The sequence below is a fragment of the Sus scrofa genome, chromosome 2, assembly GCF_054392235.1.
Source record: "Sus scrofa isolate SSC_HxYL_T2T_F1_AM1 chromosome 2, Sscrofa_HxYL_maternal_Yorkshire_Landrace_v2.0, whole genome shotgun sequence".
Taxonomy (NCBI): Eukaryota; Metazoa; Chordata; class Mammalia; order Artiodactyla; family Suidae; genus Sus; species Sus scrofa.
In genome coordinates this window covers 41,334,088-41,355,585 of record NC_139384.1, presented here as the reverse complement: position 1 = coordinate 41,355,585, position 21,498 = coordinate 41,334,088, and the positions used below count along the sequence as shown (strand labels likewise).

At 40.1% G+C, this 21,498-nt stretch overlaps 1 protein-coding gene across 4 annotated transcripts in view; it reads left to right on the top strand.

Moving 5' to 3' along the window:
• Nucleotides 1-21,498, top strand: part of NELL1 (neural EGFL like 1) — a 945,951-nt gene that overhangs the window by 546,255 nt on the left and 378,198 nt on the right. For 2 of the 4 annotated variants that reach the window (XM_021085298.2, XM_021085297.2), the window contains exon 14: nt 15,651-15,773. The exons of the other annotated variants lie outside the window; for them this stretch is intronic. In XM_021085298.2, coding sequence (XP_020940957.1) covers nt 15,651-15,773 — 123 coding nt within the window. The remainder of the gene's footprint in view (nt 1-15,650; nt 15,774-21,498) is intronic. 4 annotated transcript variants of the gene reach the window in all.

The window sequence follows — 21,498 nt, the reverse complement described above, 5'->3', positions numbered from 1 at the left end:
GACTTGACCCAGGGCCACCTGGAAGACCTGATTTCCTACCATCATCTCTTTTCCTCCCTCTACTCCTGCCACTTAGGTCTTCTGGCTCTTCCTTTTCCCAATTCAAGCTTTTTTCTTGGATTTCTCTCTGCCTTGAATGCTGTTCCCCAGGATAACTGTATGGTTTACACCTTCATTTCATCCAGGTCTTTGATTAAATGTTGTCAGAAAAACCTTACCATGCTTTTCTATCTACCTAAGCAGCCTCAGAACTCTTTGTCCCTTCACTCTGCTTTATTTTTCCTTATATTATCACTGCCCAAAATTGTATCCCATATCTCTTGGCATATTTGTTGGTGTTCTTACCTACTGGAGTGTGATATCCAGCCTGTGAGGCTGAGAAGACCTAGTATCTTCTTATGCAGCAGGGATTTTCTTGTTAATACAGATTCCTAGGAATACTCATCATGGGGCTTAGGCAGCAGAAACAGATTCCATGCCTCTTTCAAGCTTAATAAATAACTACTGTAATATTTTTAGGGTGACATTTTCTTTGGTAGTTGGCCTGGCATTTATTTTAAGTATTCTAATTTTCAGAGTCCTGACCTAGCTGAGTTAAGAAAAAGGAAAAAAAAAGAAAAAGAAAAAGAAAGAAAGAAAAGCCAACAGTTATCTAACATCTGCTATGTGTTAGGAACAGTGCATAGCTTTCTAACTGCATCTTTCTTAATACTCATAACTCCATAGCAAAGAGGTAGTATTGTCTCTCATTGTTTTTATGTTTTGTTTTTGGCTGTGCCTGCTGCATGCAGAAATTCCAGGGCCAGGGACAGAACTTGTGCTACAGCTGAGACCTAAGTTGCATCAGGGATTATGCTAGATCCTTAACCTGCTGAGTCACCAGTGAATCCCTATATTGTCTTTTTTTAAAGATGGGGAAGTTGAGTCTCAGAAGGGTGAAGTGTGCTACTGATGTTTTAGAGTTGCTTCCTGTAGAGACTGGGATTCAAATGCATTATATGTGACTCTCAAACACATGCTCTCCCCTAACCCTGCAAACACTGTCATATAATTTCACTGTGGACTTGTATTCCCAGTGCCCTCCTTTTGATCTGTCAGAGTCTGTTCTAGGAAACATGAGGGCTGTCAGGACTTGGTCCCTCACCATCCTCTCAGCATCTTGTTGAGTGAACAGTTGTATATCATGTTGGTGTATTAGTTTTCTAGTGCTGCCATGACAAATTGCCACATGCTGGGTGGCTTAGAACAACAGAGATTTTTTTTTCCTCACCATTTTGGAGGTCAGAATCCAGAATCAAGGAGCCAGCAGGGCTACACTCTCTCCACAGCCTTGAGGGGGTGAGCCCTTTCTTGCCTCCTCTGTCTTCTGGGGTTCCCGCTCCTCCTTGACTAGTGGCTGCATGAGTCCAGCCTCTGCCTCTGTCTCCACTTGGCCTTCTTCACTGTGTGAGGGTCGTCTTCTCTGGTAATGGCAGTGGTCATTAGAGTTACGGTCTACCTTAATCTATTAGGGCCTCATCTTAACTAAGTACATATGCAGAGACTCTGTTCCAAATAACATTCTGAGGTTCCAAGTGAAATGAATTTTTTTTGGGGGAAACTCTATTCAACCCACCACAATTGGGTATGGAGGAGGAACTCTATAGGAAGGAAAGGGTGCGTTGGAAGGCAAGGTTATAGGACTGGCACATTTTCAAGGCCTGTGTTCCCTTTTGGTTCTACCCTCTTCTTTCTTTGGAGGACCTCTTAAGTCAACTGAGCCCCAGAGCACCCAGCCCAAGAGTCATAGTCACTTAGACAAGGAGAGGAAGAGAGACTTTTTCCCTTGGTTAATTTTTCTTCCAGATTCTTTTTGTTTCTCTGCACCATTGTCTTGCTTCAGAAAGAGAAAGATGAACATGCTCATGCTAAGAATCCTTGAAGGAGATGGCAAACATCTGTAATAAAGGAAAACATCAACATGGTGTAATTCTTCTCTCCATGTTTCATATTTAGACATTTTTCTTCAGGGTTTTTCTGGGTAGTTGTGAAACCAAAAGAATAGCAAGCCAGCTTCTTCATCATAGAGAAGTAAAAAAGGTCATTTGGGGGTTGCTTATGTGACCAGTGCATAAAACCAAAGTCAGACAACAGTTTAATATCTGTCTTTTATTCTCATTTGGGGTATTTCTGTTGTACTAGGTGTTTTAAATGAAAACCAGAAACATCTGACTACAGTTCAGCTCTTCATTAATTTTGTAGTTTAATGATGCCTTGCTAAATTTTCCCTGTGGAACAAAACTAACATTTCCTGACTCTGTAATCACTTGGCTGGTATGTTGTTAGAGACTTTGTCATGCTCCCTCAGTTACTCTTCCCAGCATCTCTGTGATGGATCTTTTTGCCTCCAATTTCTGGTGACAACACTGAGGCTCAGCAAACAAGCAACAAATCTGGTTTTGGACTCAGTGCCTTGGGGACATAAAGGAGAGTAACAAAGCTCCTAGTTAACATGTCTTCAGAATTACTGAGAAAGGGTTCATGGAAAACATAGGTGGCCAACACCACACTGTGATGGTATCAGTGGGTGATGATAGCCTCTGCCATTTTGGGGGCACCTTCTGTGCCCAAATGATACCACATGTTTTACAAATTTTCTCCTCATGAATATTCACTATGTAAATGTTTCTCAAGGATTCTTCTGTAGTATAATCTGTGTGGATATGAGGAGACAGAGACTAAACCAAGTTTTCTACTCTTAGTCACGATGTCATTGTCTGCATTTTACTCACACAGAAACTGGGGTGCAGAGAATTTGTCAAATCTCTCTGGATTTGTATCCAGTGCTGAGATTTGCATCCAGATTTATCAGCCTTCAAATCTTTTTCTTTTCCACACGGACTTTTTTTTGTCTTTTTTTTTTGTTTTGTTTTTTAACAAGACCACACCTGCAGCATATGGAGGTACCCAGGATAAGGGTCGAATCAGAGCTGTAGCCGCCAGCCTACACCACAGCCACAGCAATGCTGGATCCTTAACCCACCGAATGAATCCAGGGATCAAAACCGCCACCTCATGGTTCCTAGTCAGATTTGTTAACCACTGAGCCATGGCAGGAACTCTTTCCACACAAACTTGATTATACCTAAAAACCATTTTCTTTCCTCTAAAAAAAAAAAAAAAAAAAAAACTCTGTTATTCACTAATAAAAGATACATGTTTGTTGTAAAAAAAAGTCAAAAGTACAAAGTGAATAAAATAAATAGTATAAGTCCTTCATGTTTATCCTCTATCTCAATTTCTCAGTAAAAGTCATTGTTAATAGTTGAATATACATTTTTATAGATTTTATGTATGTGCAAATATCATATATAATTAATATATATGATATATAACCTGTATTTAATATATAGTACTATATATCTAAGTAGAAAAGCACATAATTGTGTTTTGTTTCTCCTTGCTGTGGAGGAATTAGAAATAATATATATTACACAAAAATGAAAAGATTATTTTATGCAGATCTCACACATACACACAAAAGAATGGGGAATGGCTCATTTCCTTTTACTTCTTGTCCTCAGTCTGCAACCCTTTTGTCACATGTGTTTGGCCCATAACCCTACTCAGGGCTGTGAGTTGAGAATGGCTTGTGTTCCTAGAGACCCAAAGCCTCTTTGCCAAGAGGAAGAATTAGTACACTTAAGGAAAAAACCTAAGTGTCCATTGACAGTTGAGTAGATAAAAATGTGGTGTTATGTATTTACATATATATACACACAAAGAAATACTACTCAGCCATTAAAAAGATGTAATCTTGCCATTTACGACAACATGGATGGATCTTGAGGGTGTTATGCGAAGTAAAATCAGATGAAGGAAGAGAAATACCGTATGATACCACTCACGTGGAGTGAAATCTAAACAAGCATATAGCTGCAGAGAACAGACTAGTAGTTAGCAAAGGGAAGGTTGGGGGGGTGCAAAATGCAAAAAGGGGGCAAACTGTATGGTGACGGATGGAAGCTAAATGTTTTTTAAAATATTTTTTTCTGGCCACACCCATGGCACATGAAAGTCTCTGGGCACGCACTGTATCTGTGGCAATGCCGGATCCTTTACCTTATGTGCCAGGCCTGGGATCAAACCTGTGCCTCTCTAGCAACCTGAGTTGCTACAATCAGATTCTTAACCCACTGGGCCTTTGCAGGGACTCCTGGAAGCTAAAGTTTTTGTGGTGCATACACTGTAGTATATACAGAAACAGAAATATAATGGTGTACACATGAAATATGTATAATGTTATAAAGCTATATCACCTCATTCAAAAAAAGAAGAGAAGCAAATTAGAGCCTGAATTGCCCAAAGGGAGCTAGGATTATAGGACTTGGTATTTGGGAAGGTAAAAGTGGTTTAAGCTACAGTGGCTTAGTCCCAGGAGGGGGGATGATAGACGCCTGGAGGTTCTTCAGTGGTGTCCTCCCGAATGAAGAAGAATGGATTATGGTGCACCTTAAAATCACGGATCCCTATACTGTGCTACCTGCTCTTGGCAAAGATCTCAGTACCTGAGATCTACCACATTTTCTGTATGAAGTCATCTGTTGATGACTATATGAGTTGTTTCCACCTGTGGCTGTTATGAATAATGAACATTTCTGTGGAAGTCTTTGTGTGGACATGTTTTCATTTCTATTTGGTGTATACCTAGGAGCAGTATAACTGGAGTATGTGATAACCTGTGTTTCATAGTTTGCGGAAATGCCCCTGTAATTTTAAAATGTTTTACCTTCCTATTAACAATGCACAAGAAATCCACTTTCTCCACATTCTTGTGAATACTTTGTATTTTCCTTTTGATTTTAGCCATTCTAGTGGTTGTAAAGTGGTATCTCACTGTGATTTTGCTTTGGGTTTCCCCCATTACTAAAGATGTTGAACATCTTTTCATGTGTTTATTGGCCATTTATGCATATGCTTTAGCAACATGTCTATCTAAGTACTGTTCCCATTTTCTGATTGGGTTATTTTTATTTCTGAGTTGTTGAAGAGTCTTTATATATTCTGGATTCATGTCATTTATCAGATGCATGATTTGCAGATATTTTCTCAGCATCCAGGGGTTCTGTCCTTAGCAATTCTCTGTGAAAGAAATAGCCTGGCTGAGAGAGCTTCTGCATCCCTTTCTCCTTTTTCCACAGTCACTGTGATAAATAAACATATCAACATATCATTACCTGATTGTAATTAATTTACAAGCTCTTCTCATTGAAATTTTCCCAGTCACCCAATTCAGTTAACTTTCCTTGTCTTAATTCTTCTTGATCTCTCTGCAATTTTTGATACCAAAGACAATAACATTCTCTTTTTCTCGGTGTTCTCCCTCCCTTCCTCCGTTCCTTCCTTCCATAAATGAGTATTTTTATTAGGCACTTACTAGGTTTCAGAAGCTCTGCTAGGGGCTGGAGATAAAGAGAAGATGCTTTTTTTTCTGTCCTTATTTGTGTTCTAGTAAAGACTGATATTAGTAAAACACTTAAAATACTAATAAGCGTAAAATTATAGCTGACGAGCCCCTTGAAGGAGAGGTGCTGGGGGCTATATGAATCAATTACAGACAAAACTTCCCACTCAAGTAAATCAGTGATTCTTTCTCTGAGTGGGTGAGGATTAAGTTGAATGCCAAGGATAAGCAAGTGTCAGTGGGGCTAAGAGGGAAGAAATGTGAAAGTGCCTGTGACCCAAGGGAGCAGAGCCCTTTTGAAGCAAGAGATAAAGACAGTGTGTTGGAGCCAAGCAGAGAGTTAGGTGAAGACAACACCAGGATGGGCCTAGGAGGTCATATTAAAAATGTCCACATTTTAAGGCCAGTGGAACGTAGCTGAAGAGTTTTTGAGAAGACAGCAAGGTGATTACATTTGAATTCTTGAAAGATTGTCTAAGTGCAGAATTAAGAATAAATCGTAGGTTCTCATTGTGGTTCAGTGGGTTAAGAACCTGACATAGTGTCCGTGAGGATACGGGTTCAATTCCTGGCTTTGTTCAGTGGGTTAAAGATTCAGCATTGCTGTGGCTGTGGTGTAGGCTGGCAGCTGCAGCTCTAGTTCAATCCCTAGCCCAGGAAATTCTGTATGCCATGAGTGTGGCAGTAAAAGGAAGAAAAAAGAACAGAGTAAATCAAATGTGGCAATAGTGAATATGAGGATTCCACTGAGAAGCTATAGCAGGAACTCAAGTGATAGCAGCTAGATGTGGATAAGATGATGGTGGCTTGGATGACAGTGGTAGCTTGGATGAAGGTGGTGGAAATGGAAACAGAGATAAATCAATTTGCAAGATATGTAGAAAGAAAAATCACTAAGACTTGATGATGGTTTGATAATGAGAGATTGAGGGAGAAAGACATTTCAAGAATAACTAATAACTACTTCTAACTCTTCTGCCATGGCTTGACAGTAACTTCTTTGGTTTGAATCTACCACCCCAAACCCTTGGACTGCAAGGTTAAACCTCTGTTCCTATTTATTCATTCAGAAAATAGGGATGCTAAAATTTAATTCATGTGAGTGCCATGACACCTTTAAAGTAGTATCCACATCATTGTATGTGATCAATAAATGTGCTAAACAAACAAGCGTGTTTATGAAAAATCCCAGTTATTGGGGATTTCTCTGACTGGAAAACAAGAGAAGGAACATGAATACTTTCTTAAACATTAAACACACTGAAGACTTTTGGTTCTGGCCAAGGTGGACTAGTTCCATCCCTCCCAGGTCCTTCCTCTTACAACTAAAAAACCTAATACCTAACACAGCAAAGTACCCAGTAAGACTCTGAGAGGTGGAAAGATGAAGGTGGACTACCTCATAACTCTGGGAGCTGAGGAACAAGGTGTGAGTTCTCCACTTTCTTTTTGCCTCTGGTGTTTACTGGATGGGGAGCTAAAGAAGCCTGCAACCTGAATCCATACACAGGAAAGGAGGAATAAAAGCTCCAAGGAAAGCCATCTCCATTGCTTCTAGGGAAAGAACTAAAAAGGGGGTCTTACAGAACTAATTTTTTTAAAAAAAAGATCCACCCTACTTTAGCCCTATGCTAGTAGAAACCCTCCTTGGTAGAAGCAGCAATGTTCTGATTCCCTCTCTTTGTGAGTGTATAATAAGCCCAACTTGGAGCTGGGGCTCCACTCCCACCCAGTGGCACACAGGCTGAACAAAGCAATGCAAAGCAAGGCTGACTGGGGCTCCAGCTCTCCCAATTTCATTGCCAGTGGAAACCAGCCAGACCTCCACCTCCACCCATCATTGACAAGGCTGTATGAGGTGGAGCTAACAGTACACTTAATGGTGAAAGACTGCGTGCTTGCTTCCAGATATTGGTGACAGACCATTGATGGTTTTCTGTCATTCTTATATGGCATAGTGCTGGAAGTCTTAGCTGGCAGAATAAGGAAGGAAATAAAAGCAAGCAGATGAGAAATGAAGAAATAAAACTATTCCTATTTACAAATGACATGGTTGTCTATGTAGTAAATCCTGAGGAATCTATAAAAACATGTATAACTAATAAGTGAGTTCAGAGTCCACAAGATCAACACACAAAAATGGATTGCATTCCTATATACTTGGAACTGACACATAGAAATCAAAATTAGAACCATAATGTCATATACAGTCACTCTAAAATAAAGTGAAATCCCTAGTTGTAAATCTAATAAAACGTGTACAGGATCTGTGTGCTGGAAGTGACAAAACACCAATGGAAGAAATCAAAGAATAAGTAAATAGGGAAACATACTATGTTCATGGATTGGAAGATTTAATATGGATGCCAATTCTCCATAAGCTATAATTTTAACACAATTCATATTAAAATTCGAACAAGATGTTTTTGTATAAATAGATAAGCTTAATCTAAAATTTAGAAAGGAAGAATAACTAAATAACTAAAGGAATATTGAAAAAGAATAAAATGAGGGGGAATCACTATCTGATATGAAGGCATTCTATATACTTACAGTAATCAAGGCAGTGTGATATTGGCAGAGGCATAGACACATAGATCAGTGGAACAGAGCAAAGAACCCAGAAACAGAATATTAATACAATCAATTGGTTTTTCGACAAAAGTACAAAAGCAATTCAATGGAGGAAATGTAAGCTTTTCAACAAATAACATGTATAGGCAAAAAAAATTATCCACAACCTAAACTTCATACCATTTACACAAGTTAGCTCAAACTGAGTCACAAAATAAAAATCTAAAATGTGAAACTACACCATTAGAAAAAAAGAGAACATCTTTGCATATGGTTAGACAAAGAGTTCTTACATATGACATTAAAGTACTATCCAGAAAGTTAAAAATAGGTAAATTGAATTTCATCAAAAATAAAACATTTTGCATTGTGGAAGACTGCTAAGAGCATGAAAAAAATAAGCTAAGACAGTGAGAAAATATTTGCAAAGCATGTATCCAACAAAGACTTTGTATCTAGAATGTATGAAAAATTCTCAAAACTCAACATTAAAAAAAAATCCAGTTGTAAAATGAGAAAAAGACATTTTACCAAAGAAGTGATGTAAATGGCACATGAGCATGTGGAAAGATGTTCAATGTCATTAGCTATTAGAAAAAATGCAAATTAAGAGCTCAGTGAAGTATCATAACATGGACACATGAATGTCCAAAATTTGAAAAAAGACAATACCAGGAATTCCCATCGTGGTGCAGGGGTTAACGAATCTGACTAGGAACCGTGAGGTTTCAGGTTCCATTCCTGCCCTTGCTCAGTGGCTTAATGATCCAGCGTTGCCCTGAGTTGTGGTGTAGGTCGCAGACGCGGCTTGGATCCCGCGTTGCTGTGGCTTTGGCTTAGGCTGGCAGCTACAGCTCCGATTAGACCCCTAGCCTGGGAACCTCCATATGCCGTGGGTGCGGCCCAAGAAATGGCAAAAAGACCAAAAAAAAAAAAAAAAAAGGCAATACCAAATGTGGGCAATGATGTAGAGAAACTTGATCACTCATGCATTGCTAGCATTAAAGTAAAATGGTACAACCATTCTGGGATGTCATTTGACAGTTTCTTATAAAATAAAACATGTACTTATGAGATGTCCTCATAATCATACTCTTGAGTATTTATCCCAGAATAATGAAAATATATGTTCACACAAAAATTTGTGCACAGATGTTTATAGCAGCTTTTTTCAGAGTAGTGAAATACAGGAAATAATCTAAGTGCCCTTCAGTGTGTAAATGGCTGAACAAACTATGATAATCTTTACAATGGAACACTATGCAGCAATAAAAAGTGATGACCTATTGAAGCAAGCAATGGTCTGGATGCAACTCAAGGGCACTGACCAGATTGAAAAAGGTCAAACGTGGGAGTTCCCATCATGGCTCAGTAGTTAACAAACCCAATTAGTATCCTTGAGGACATGGGTGTGATCCCTGGCCTTGCTCATTGGGTTAAGGATATGGTGTTGCTCTCACTGTGGTATAGCCTTCATATGCTATGAGTGCAGCCCTAAAAAGACAAAAAAAAAAAAAAAAAAAAAAAAAAAGAGAGAAAAAGTCAAACTCAAAAGTTTTCTTATTGTGTAATTCCACTTATAGAACATTTTCTAAATGGTAAAACTATGGAGGACTGGGGTTAGAGGTGATGAGAGGGGAGTGTAAATCAGGTATAAACACAAAAACATAGCATAAACTCTGGTGGTGGTTACCTAAATTTATATATAAGGTAACGTTGCTTAGAACTATTCCCATGCAGATGTAAACAAAACATGAATGCAGTTTGAACACAGGTTGTGAACTGAATTAGGTCTGTAGACCACTTAACAATGATCCACAAATGACAGTTTTTTGGTTTTTATATGACATCACAGCTGTATAAAATGACATTATGGAGGGAAACTGAGTGAAGGACATAAGGGACACTTTGTACTACTTTTGCACCTTCCTATACTTCTGTCATTATTTTTTTAAAGGTAAAAGAAATTACCTACACTGTGGCCAACATTGTAGAGATTCCTTTGAATCATATAATAAAGTGGAGGGTTGGAAAGAATGCAGGAGGAGGAATAAGGAGATAGGAGTTTAAGTTCCAGGTGTACAACCTACTATCCATGTACTTAGAGGAAAACCTCTTAACATGCTCCAAACTCCGATTGCATCTATGAAATATGACTAATAAGATCTGCTTGGCATGTCCCAGTGAGGCCATTGTAACAATTTTGCAAAATGCAGACTGGATAACCCTGAACAGAGGAAAGCTGTAGCCAGCCAGACCCCAAACCTGGGACGTTTGTAGCTGTAGCTGAAGTGACTGTAACAGTAGCTTGTTGGAACCTGATTAGTTCACTGAGTTAAAGAGTGTGTTAATTGAGAATGGCTATTGATTACACTGTTGCAGAGGTGGATTGGAGTCCTTCTGAGCTATCTTGCAGACAAGGAAAGAAGAGGAAGGAGAAGGGAACCATGGAGAGTGACAGTGCTTAATGAGTACTCAACAAATATTAGCCAAAATAGCAATAATTATCATCAGTGGAGATGCAGCTTGCTGCCACAATGGCTCTTCTTTATCCTGAGAGATTTGGTACTCCTCATTTACTGTAATCAAACTTGGGCTGTGTATCAACAATCCAGAACATAAATCCTTCACCTTCCCAATCTATATAGTCTTGTTTCTGTGGGACCATAATTGAGTCTAAGCAAATATTTCTTCTGATCTTCAGAGGTATTCAAATTCGAGCAGTTTTAACCACCATTCAACAGTTAAGTCTGCTCACAAGTAATCTCAGTCGTAGTGGTAATAGTAGAAGTAAGACTATTATTAGTAGGACTAGCAACAATGATAATCAAATTGCTTACATTTACTAGCTGCAAGACGCTGTAATAAGTATTGCACCTATATTAGCTGAATCCTCACAATGACCCCAGGAGATAGGTTGAATTATTATCCACATTTTCTACAGTAGGAGACTAAGGCACAGCTCCTCTGAGTCATTTACTTGAGCGCATGTAGCTGGTGAGGGACACACCCAGGATAATCTAGCCCTGGCTGTGTGATTCTGGCATCTCTTCCCTTCTGTGCCCTGCCACCTCTCATAGACGTTTGTTTCACACTTTCTCTAGCATCTCCAACAGCTGGAAGGGGATTTCAGATTTTTAGAAGGAGACTGCTTTTCCTTTGGCCAGCTCTCTTGAACACGTTGAACATAGTTTGTTTTGTTTTGTTTCTTTTTTCTTTCTTTCTTTCTTTCTTTCTTTCTTTCTTTCTTTCTTTCTTTCTTTCTTTCTTTCTTTCTTTCTTTCTTTCTTTCTTTTTTTTCTCTTTTTAGGGCTGCAGCCACAGCATATGCAAGTTCCCAGGCTATAGCTGCCAGCCACAGCCACAGCAACCTGGGATTAGATCCGTGTTTTTAACCTACACCTCACGGCAATGCTGGATCCTCAACCCACTGAGCGAGGCCAGGGATTGAACTGTCATTCTTGTGGATACTAGTTGGATTCCTTTCCACTGCACCACAACAGAAACGCCCTCTTGAACATAGTTTTGAAGGTACTGGTTACTTTCACACCTGTGCATGACTAAAGATAATGAGATATGAAGGATTTGGAACCTTTGTCCCTCTGGGATAGGTTGGGTCTTCAGTGACCATTTGGGGCCAGTATAGAAAAAGACGGTCCTCATTCTTGGCGTTATGTGATCACTTCTCTATGTCTCAGTTTAGCTTCAACCACATCCAGATTATTTCCAGCTGCTTAGGGATGTGATCACCCCCAGTGTCTAGAGTCAAAAGTCCAAACTCCTTCACTTACTAGTTTTGTGATGTTAGGTTATTGAACAAAGAGCTTTTTGTCTCAGTCCCTTCACTGTAAAATGAACAAATGTACTTCATGGGATTGTTGGGAGAATTAAATGCTATAATGTATTTGCAGCATTTCGCTCAATGCTTGGCTCTCTAGGCTCAATACCACTAAATAGAGAAAGGTAAAGTCAGGGTTGTAGAGAATTTGCTATAATTCCTCTCTTAAAACTTAATCAGTTAAATAATAAGGCATTCATGATAAAACTCACAAACCTCATCACCATGTATTGGGATATGATTGCCTCCAAAGAGATCAAGATATTAAATTTAATAAAAGTACCAAGAAGGGTTAAATTCACATGGTATAGAGAACAATTGTGGAAGCTTGCATGGGGAGTGTTCATATGAAATGGTATTTGAATCCAGGCAGGGGCACATATATTCCCACTACATTGGGAGAGAATATTTTGAGTCAGGAAAATGTCATGACAAAATAGAGATAATCAACTCATCACTGTGCAAGACACTGATGTGGCTGCCTTATCAGCAAAGAGGGTTTGTATCAAGGATATTGGAAGATAATACAAGGTAGGATAGATGTGTTAATTAACCTAGTGGGAGAACTCGCAATGTAAAGTACATCAAATCATTCAAATTGTACACTTCAAATATCTTTCAATTTTGTTAATTGTACCTTGATAAAACTGGGGTGGGGGAGACACGGATGGACCAATCCTTTGAAATGTTGCCCAAAGCCATTCCTTTCTCCACACTCTTCTTTTGCCTGGCATGCCCTTCCTGGGCAATTCTGGCCGAGAAAATCATGACTATTTGTAAAAGATGAGTTCAATATTAGATCTTTCAAGAAGACTTTTCTCCCTGTTAGAAGGAATTTCTTCCCTCCAATGAGCTTTTATTTTGGTTTACTTTTATTTCTCTTATCACACATGAGCACACATGCTGATTTGCCTAGGTCACTCTGAGTTATGCCTGTTATTCCAGTGTAATTATTAAGCAAAGCCCCCTTTCCCTCTAAAATATGTTCTGTTGATATGATAAAATATAAGGTCACCTACTTATAACTCTTATCACTTCTCCCTTGTGTTCTGTTTAGTTACTTATCGCTGTCTGTTGGCCTCTAGCCTCTATTAACATCTTCACGTGAGCAGGGCCCATATCTACTCATTTGTATTCTCATGAAAGACTCTAATAATATTTATTAAATGGATTCAAACAAAGAGATGGAAAACTCTTGGCATCTAAGCCTATATTCTTAGACTTTTTGTGTGTCTCTCACATCATCTGGTATTCTACCTGTCTGTATTAGGTGCTGGCTAGGTCTGTAAAGTTCATCAGACACCCAGAGGGTTATACCATTTCTGGAGTGTGCTGGAAATGACTTGAGCACAGACTTGAAGCGCATCTTCATAAATCTTCTCTTTCCTTCACACGGCTTGTTAACCTGTGCACATTTCTCATTGACAGTTTAGGTTGGTCTTGAGACCCAGAGAAAAAATTTCTTCCAGAAAACTCAAGGTGTTAAATCAAGAGTCATGTGCACGTATGTACTTGACATTAATCATATATGGGTAACTGAGACAGCTCTACTGTGTAGAATTTATTTATTTCTTTATTTATTTTTATTTTTTGTCTTTTTAGGGCCACACCCATGGCCTATGGGGGTTCCCAGGCTAGGGGTCTAATAGGAGCTGTAGCCGCCTGCCTATATCGCAGGCACAGCAATGCCATATCAGAGCCATGTCTGTGACCTATACCATAGCTCAGCCAGGGATCGGACCCACAGCCGCATGGTTCCTCGTTGGATTCATTTCTGCTGCGCCACAATGAGAACTCCAAATGTATAGAATTTAACCTTTCGTATTACTGGTCCCTGTTAGGAATCGTAAAATAAAATTAATGCAGAGAGATGAGATTTCAATAGATTGGTGCCTTGATCTCATAGTTCACTTAACAAACTATATTCAGTTTTCAGTTTTGTTCAAATAGTGTTAATTTCTTTGAGGTTTCTTTGTGTGTGTGTGTGTGTGTCTTTTTAGGGCTGCACCCTCGACACATGGAGGTTCCCAGGCTAGGGGTCTAATCAGAGTTACAACTGCCAGCCTACACCACAGCCACAGCAACTCAGGATTCAAGCCGCGTCTGTGACCTACACCACAGCTCATGGCAACAGCAGATCCTTAACCCACTGAGTGAGGCCAGGGATCGAACTCACAACCACATGGTTCCTAGTTGGATTTGTTTCTGCTGCGCCTCTTTGAAGTTTCTACTTAGGATTTCGACTCTTGTTTTATAACATTTTATGACAATCCTACTTGATTTTTCCTCTTAAAATTTTTAAGAAGTTATCCTTGTTAAAGGGGATACAAGGCATACACTTTCTCATTTATTTACAAAGTAGTCATTTAGAGGAGTATTAAAACCTCCTGATGATGAGGGCAGAGTCCAGTTATCTGTGAAATCTTGATTTCTAACTTGGAATATTTCATTCACTTTGAAGTGTTAGATCGTCTTGTGCCTTGTGGATTAATGATGCTATTTAACTATAGTAACCATGTTGTTGCACATCAGGCATCAGCCCAGTGGTTAAACTCTGAACCCTGTGAAATAGGCTGTATGAAAACTTAGAGTGAGACTGGTGCATGTCCTTAAACAGAGTCCTGAATATAAATCCCTTTCCTACACAGAACCCAACCCTGTGCTCTTCAGTATTGCCCATGATCTCTGTTGCTCCTTTGAAAATACCTGTGGGTAAATGCCCTTCTGCCAGGCTATATTAGCTGACTTCCTTCTCCATTTCACCCTCTTTGTTCTGTTGGAGAAGGACATTGAGAGGATATAACAGGTGGTTGACTCTCAAGCTGGACCCAGGCAATCAGAGCCTCCATAACCAATCTCTCTCTTTGTAATGGACACTCTGCCCACTGTTCTCAAAGCCAGAGTGGTTTCAACGATGCAGCCTTGAGAGAGAAAGGTATTGTTGAAGGCTTTATACATGACTGAACCCCATTAAGGCTTCCATATAAATTTTCAAGATTCTGGTGGGTGGGTGCAGAGATCTAATAGTCTTGTAGTCGCCCAAGACAAACCTCCTATGTAAGTTGCTTTGCTTATTAAACTTATCCCTACTAATCTGGAGTGGTCTGCTTCTTTCTTTGGTCTCTTCTTGGCCTCCATGTATGGGAGCCAGTTTCAGATTTTATCCTTGAAGCTCCTGAGGTTTCCAACCAACTTGTATTTAAAGAAGCCATGGAATTTCTCTTGTGGGTTTCTTTTGTTTTTTTAACCTTAGAGGAAGGTTTCCTGATCTTGGCACTGTTGACATGTCAGGCTGGTTAATTTTTGTTGTGGTGAGTTGTCTTGTGCTTTGTGAAACACTTAGCAGCATTCCTGCCCTATATCCACTAGATTCCAGTAGCATCTTTTTTTTTTCTCAAAGAATGTTAACCACAAACTCTGAAGACATTGTAAAATGATTCCAGAAAGAGGGGATGCAAAATTGTCCCCCTCCCATGGAGCCTTTGAAGAAAACTTTTCAGACGTGGAAGAAGCAGTGACCTTAGAGCAGTACTTACAAATCATTGTCAAATGCATATGTCCCTTGACTTCTCTAACACTCAGCTTCTTTACCTGCAAAGTGAGGATGGTGTCATCCATCTTTTAAATTTGTTAAGATGTCAGGAATATCAGGCATAGAAACTGCCAGAGACGAAGTAAGATACCAATGCTTGGTAGTCACTTCATTCTAAGCTGGTGAGTTCCAGCCAGCTTTACCAGTGCAGTGATTCCAGCTTATGAAAAGGTGTCTCTCTTTCTTTCTTATCCTGCAAACAGAGCACGATGAATGTGGCAGCGGGCAGCACAACTGCGATGAGAATGCCATCTGTACCAACACTGTCCAGGGACACAGCTGCACCTGCAAACCAGGCTACGTGGGCAACGGGACCATCTGTAGAGGTAGGCTGGCTGCTGAAAGGGCGAGGCATGAGCTGCTGCCCTGCCTGGGCTCTTGGTGCTCCTGTGTCAGACCCTTTGTGTCATTCTGGTGGCTGAGCAAGGCCAGGGTTCCTGTCCCTGCTCTATCAGCTGGTAAGGGCACTGTGCATCAGAGAAGAAAAATGCTTTGAGTCTATCGTTTGGGTTGAAGGAAGAAGGTGTGAGCATGAGTGAGGGGTCTGGATCCACAATCTGATGCCTCTCTTCAGCTTTGCCTGTTGGCTTGTGTTTGGGAATTGGTGGGTTTCTGTTCCCTGTGAGCTCTGCTCATGGTCACACTCCACATATCTGCTTGGAGTGGTAAGCTTTAAGCTTCAGCCCCTTTCTGTGTTAGGAGCAGTTCAGCAATTGAGAGGTCATTGCTCTAGCTTCTGTATGCTTTTCAAATAAAATTCTCATCTCTCCTTCTGGCTGATGAAAACATTCAGAACCTAGTCCCTGGCTCCCCTCAGCTGCATCTCTTTTCTGTCCCTGCATTCTCTCTGCACCAGCATGTTATTCCTCGCCATTCCTTGCACATGTCAACCACATTCCATTTGGGGTCTTTGCACGGGTTCTCTCCTCAGCCTCTGTGCTCATTTCCTTCAGATCTCTGCTCAAGGCTCCCCTATCATCAGGGACTTTCTTTGACCACTCTGTCTGAAAGTGACCCCTAGTACTTCTCAGCCTCACAGACTCCTTAATTTTTTCTTTACTAACACAGCCTAGGAGAACATTCTACATTCATGTGTTTATTTCTGTGTCATCTGTCACCCCGTGGGGATAAAAGCTCTGTGAGAGTGACCACTCAGTCACTTCTTCCTTCTCTGTCCCCCGCAGCTAGAATGATGCCTGGCACACTGTAGGCCATTAAATACACAGTAACTGAGCAAATCCACCAAAGAGGAAAGAGACACAATCACATTGAAAAAAAGGCAAAATGCACAAAAAACCCAGGACATGAACCCTTAGGTTAGGTATTATTATCATGTCCGTTTTAGAGGTCACAAGGCTGAGACACAGACAGGTTAAGTAATTTGCCAAAGGAGACACAGCAGATTATCAATATTCTTCTGCGGAGATGACATGCTGTTGATGATAAATAGAGTACAGGGACTAAGTCACCATATCCATGCATTAGATTGGAGGAGAATCTTATAAGGCTGATCTTATTCTATGTTGGTGAGGTTGGGGTTAACCGCCTCATACATGGTTGAGAGTATAAATCAGGGATACTTTTTATGGCAATATGACAAAATAAATCTATATTTAATGTAATTCTAAAGGGTAATATTGGGATTCTATTGATTTCATTGATTTTATCTCTTGAAATGTTTTCTAAGTACAGGGGCTCTTGAGAGGGAAAAAATACGCATATAGGGATATTTTTGCTGCATTATTTGTATTTGCCAAAAACCAGAAACAGCCAAAATATCTGTTGGTAATGAAATTATTTAATTTACTTTGAGTATCATTTCATGGAATAGAATATAGTCATTTGAAATTCTAAGTGTGTGTATGTGCACACATATGTACACACATATGCACACCCACACTGAAAGATACATTTTTAAGAGAAAGAAAAATAAAACGAGATATAGGACAATACACATAATAGCATCACCTGGCTAATTTATTATTTATAAATATCTTTATATTTATGTAAATGTATCAAGGCTGGAACCATGCAGACCATTCCATCATTACGTGTGTGTGTGTGTGTATGAAGAAGAATATTCACTCATTGCTATTCAATATTGTTTGCATCTCTTACAATGGGGATTTGTATATGTAATATTTGTGTGTGTTTTAAAAAACTTCCATGGCGTTCCTGTCGTGGTACAGTGGTTAATGAATCTGACTAGGAACCATGAGGTTGTGGGTTCAATCCCTGGCCTTGCTCAGTGGGTTAAGAGTCCAGCATTGCCATGAGCTGTGGTGTAGGTCGCAGATATGGCTGTGGCTCTGGTGTAGGCCAGCGGCTACAGCTCCAATTCGACCCCTAGCCTTGGAACCTCCATATGCCATGGGAGCGGCACAAGAAATGGCAAAAAAAGACAATAAATAAATAAATAAATAAATTCCATGAAGCAAATAAACTAGTGCTCAGCTTTTAAAAAGAGGGTCAATGATATTTCCAAAGCAAAACAAAAGACATAAATATTAACAGATTATCAAGCCACTGCAGGTACTTGCATGCTAACTCTGTATATCTGAGGAGCAACGTAGAGCATAGATTTTAATGCATTTTCTGATTGTTATGGTGTTACTTATAAATGGTATTGATTGCACTAGGTCGGTGAGTTTATGTTTGCCAAGCCTCCTCATGCTATTGGGTCAGGTTTTGGCTTCCCCTTTGTGGAATTTACAAGTACTACCTGTGAAAAAAATGTGAGTTGATATGATATTCCTGGTGTCTATGGACTCTGAAAATAAAATTTCTCTTGAAAGTTATGCATTAGGGAAAGTAATTTTCTGAAAGTAATTCTTGTGGTGAATCATGTTGACCTCAGGAAGATCCAGAGTATCCTGTATTTTATCAGTGTTGTGTGGGGAGACATTGCCGTGGAGTTGAAGAACTGGCTAAAGGGGTTGTAGAGTTGAGGTTTAGACCTGACTGGTGCGGTGTCACTTCTATATTTTTACATGTTACAATTGGGTTAATATCACCATCCAGCAGTGTTTTTGCAAAGAAGTAGTAAAGGAATATATATTTATGTGTTTTAAACTATCAGATGCTCTGAAAGTGAAGACACTAGTATTGGTAGAACAATGGTGAAGGCCAAAGGGAAGGCAGTTTACCAGTTGGCTTGAATATCAGCCTTCTGTCTGAAGTACTCAAATATGTGTCTCTGTTTCAAGGCATATACTTTATGATCGAGTTTTCCATTTGTACCTGAATCATTGACAGAGGAAATTGGACAAGGAGAATCAGAGAGCTTGAACTAATTTTTTTTCTTTAATGTTTAAAAGCTTTCTTAAACACGGTAATATTTGTTCATGGAATTGGCTACATCTGGTAGAAATAAACACTGCTAACACTTCTGTTAACAAGCAAAACACAAGGCAACAGTTTTGTGAACAATACTAATCGGTGTGCAAATTCTCTCAGATGGGCTTTCCTGGTGGCTGACGCCCTTGTAAGGAGTGTTGTGTTGTTTTGTTTTTCTCACGTTGTTGGAAAATACTCTTTCTGCTTCAACAACAGGCATCCAATATGTGTAAGACACCTCGTGTGTGTGTTCACGTATGTTATCTAATTTAACTCCCACCCTCATCCTGGAGATTGGTAGCATTGTTCTGTTTCACAGGTAAATCTCAAATAAGTCAAAGTTGAATCAGATTTAACCCATTTAGTATGACTGCTTTTACTTTCTTTCCTCCCCTCCCTTACTCTCCTCTTTCTCTCTCCTTCTTCTTTTTCCTTCTCTTTCCTCTGTCTTTTGCTTTTCCTCCCTGGCTGTTCATCATTTTTTTCTCTCTCTTTTTCTCTGTTATATATTCCAACTAGAGACTAACTTGTATTGTCTCTGCCCTTCCTGTTTTTGTTTGTTTGTTTTGGTTTTGGTGGGGTTTTTTAGTACAACCTACAATTTAAAAAATTCCTTTTTTTTTTTCTCTTTTTAAGGCTGCACCTATGGCATTTGGAACTTCCCAGGCTAGGGGTCAAATCAAAGTGGCAGCTGCTGGCCTACATCACAGCCACAGCAACACCAAATCTAAGCCACATCTGCAACCTATACTGCAGCTCACAGCAACACTGGATACTGAACCCACTGAGTGAGGCCAGGGATGGAACTTGCACCCTCATGGATACTAGTTGGGTTTGTTACCACTGAGCCAGGGCAGGAACTCCCCAAAATTGCTTATGTTTTTGATAAGCAGACTAAAGAACTTTTGAAATTATGCAACATCTGTTGCAAAATATGTTGGCATTGGGGGCTAAATGGAAGAAAAAAAAAACACTTGCAAACTGTTGCAAATCAGATTTACATGATCAGACATGGAGGTCCGGTTGTCTGTGGAAGAGAGTTTATCTGGTTCCCCAGTCCTGCATTAATATGGATTTGAAAATGAGCTTGATCCAGGCAGCTGTTGATAAGTCACTGATAATCAAAGCCTTCTCTCATGTCTGTCCTTAGGGATGGATAAGATATGATGATGCTTGAAAAAAATTCTCGTCTTAATGACAGATAATATTGACACTTCTTTCGTAAACATGCACTAAGTGTGAATTCTGTGTCTGGAGCATCTCTCTGGGCACCAAAGGAACTAAAGGCAAATAAAACAAGGTTGCTGGCGATCCCAGTATTTAGTTTGGGAAGAGGTTTTGAATGAATGCTTCCAATCCAATTGAACAATTCACAAAATGGTATTTATTATCATGTGAAAGCAGCTTATAAGGAATTACCCAAAATAAAGTCATGTAATATGTTAGGTATGACTCCATTGGTTGCAGGTTACAGAAATCTCCTGACAGAACTGGCTATGTGATTTGCAGATTTCAGAGTAAAATGAAAGTGTGGGATCCTTGTTGAAAAAGTAGGAAAAAATCTCTTTCAAGGTATGAAACTGTATTACCTTTTTTCTGTGGCCTCTTTTTCAGCCCATCATGATTTTTTTATCTACTCTTTAATGTTGCCCTCTTGGCCATGGGCATACTTGAAGGGTGAGTGTAGGCCCTCAGAACTTCAATCCCATCCCCCACTGGGACACATGCACATGGCCCACTGACTCCAGACTCCCCTCTGCCTTGACCAAGGTGCTGTGACCTGACTGGGGCAGAAAAATTAAGCCAGACATCTGCCCTCCCCTCAGTGCTCCAATTCACAGCAGATGGGCCGTCCACGGGGACTGCAGTCTCCCTTATTGGTTTTCTGGATCACCATGGACTGCGCCTGTGTGCCACCAGCTGAGGGCTGGATGATACAGACATGTTCTACCTGGAAATATCCAGAGCCTGCATGTCCAGCTCTAGCCCTCCTCATGTCTGTGTACAGGGCCCTGCTAGGGACAGATGGTGGCAGTTGTCCCTAAGTGGAAAGAGGCTAGGAGGGGCCTGAGGCCCTAGGGTACGAGGGAGTGGAGAGTTGAGAAGCCATCCTGGAGAGGCAGAGAGCTAGTGGGAGGTGGGATCCCCCCGACTCCCACTTGTTCCATTGTCCCATTGGACCTTATTTAGAAAATGTAAATTTAAAGATGAAATTGTTAAGAACTTCAAGATGATGACCACAGGGCATGAATCCCCAAGTGTCAGCCCTTTCTGAGTGAAGGGTCCTGGACAGCCTTTCTGGTTGTATGCTTGTGACATTGGACTTGTCTAGCAGGAGTGAGCTTTCCAGGTGGGTCATATAACCTGAGGGGAAAAGGTTGTGGCTGGGTGGCTTGGAATCCAGTCACTCCAGGAGCTTGGATACTGACTGTCCCTCCTCCTTCTGTTTCCTTTCTGCTGCTTCGTGGATTGGCTTCCTGTTACTCTCTCATTACAGGCTGGCTTTCTGTTTGTCCATGTGGTTAAGAATCAGATCCTCTGTTTTGTAGGTTCAGAACCTTGGTCTGAATAGGGTTTCTGAGACAGTTAATCTCTTGAGGATCCATATATTAATTTTTCATGATGACTGTCATGGTTTGAGGATAGCCTGAAAATGACACCCTTGTTTTCCCCAGCTGCACTGAGAATCAGTTGAAAACAGATGAATAAATCAAG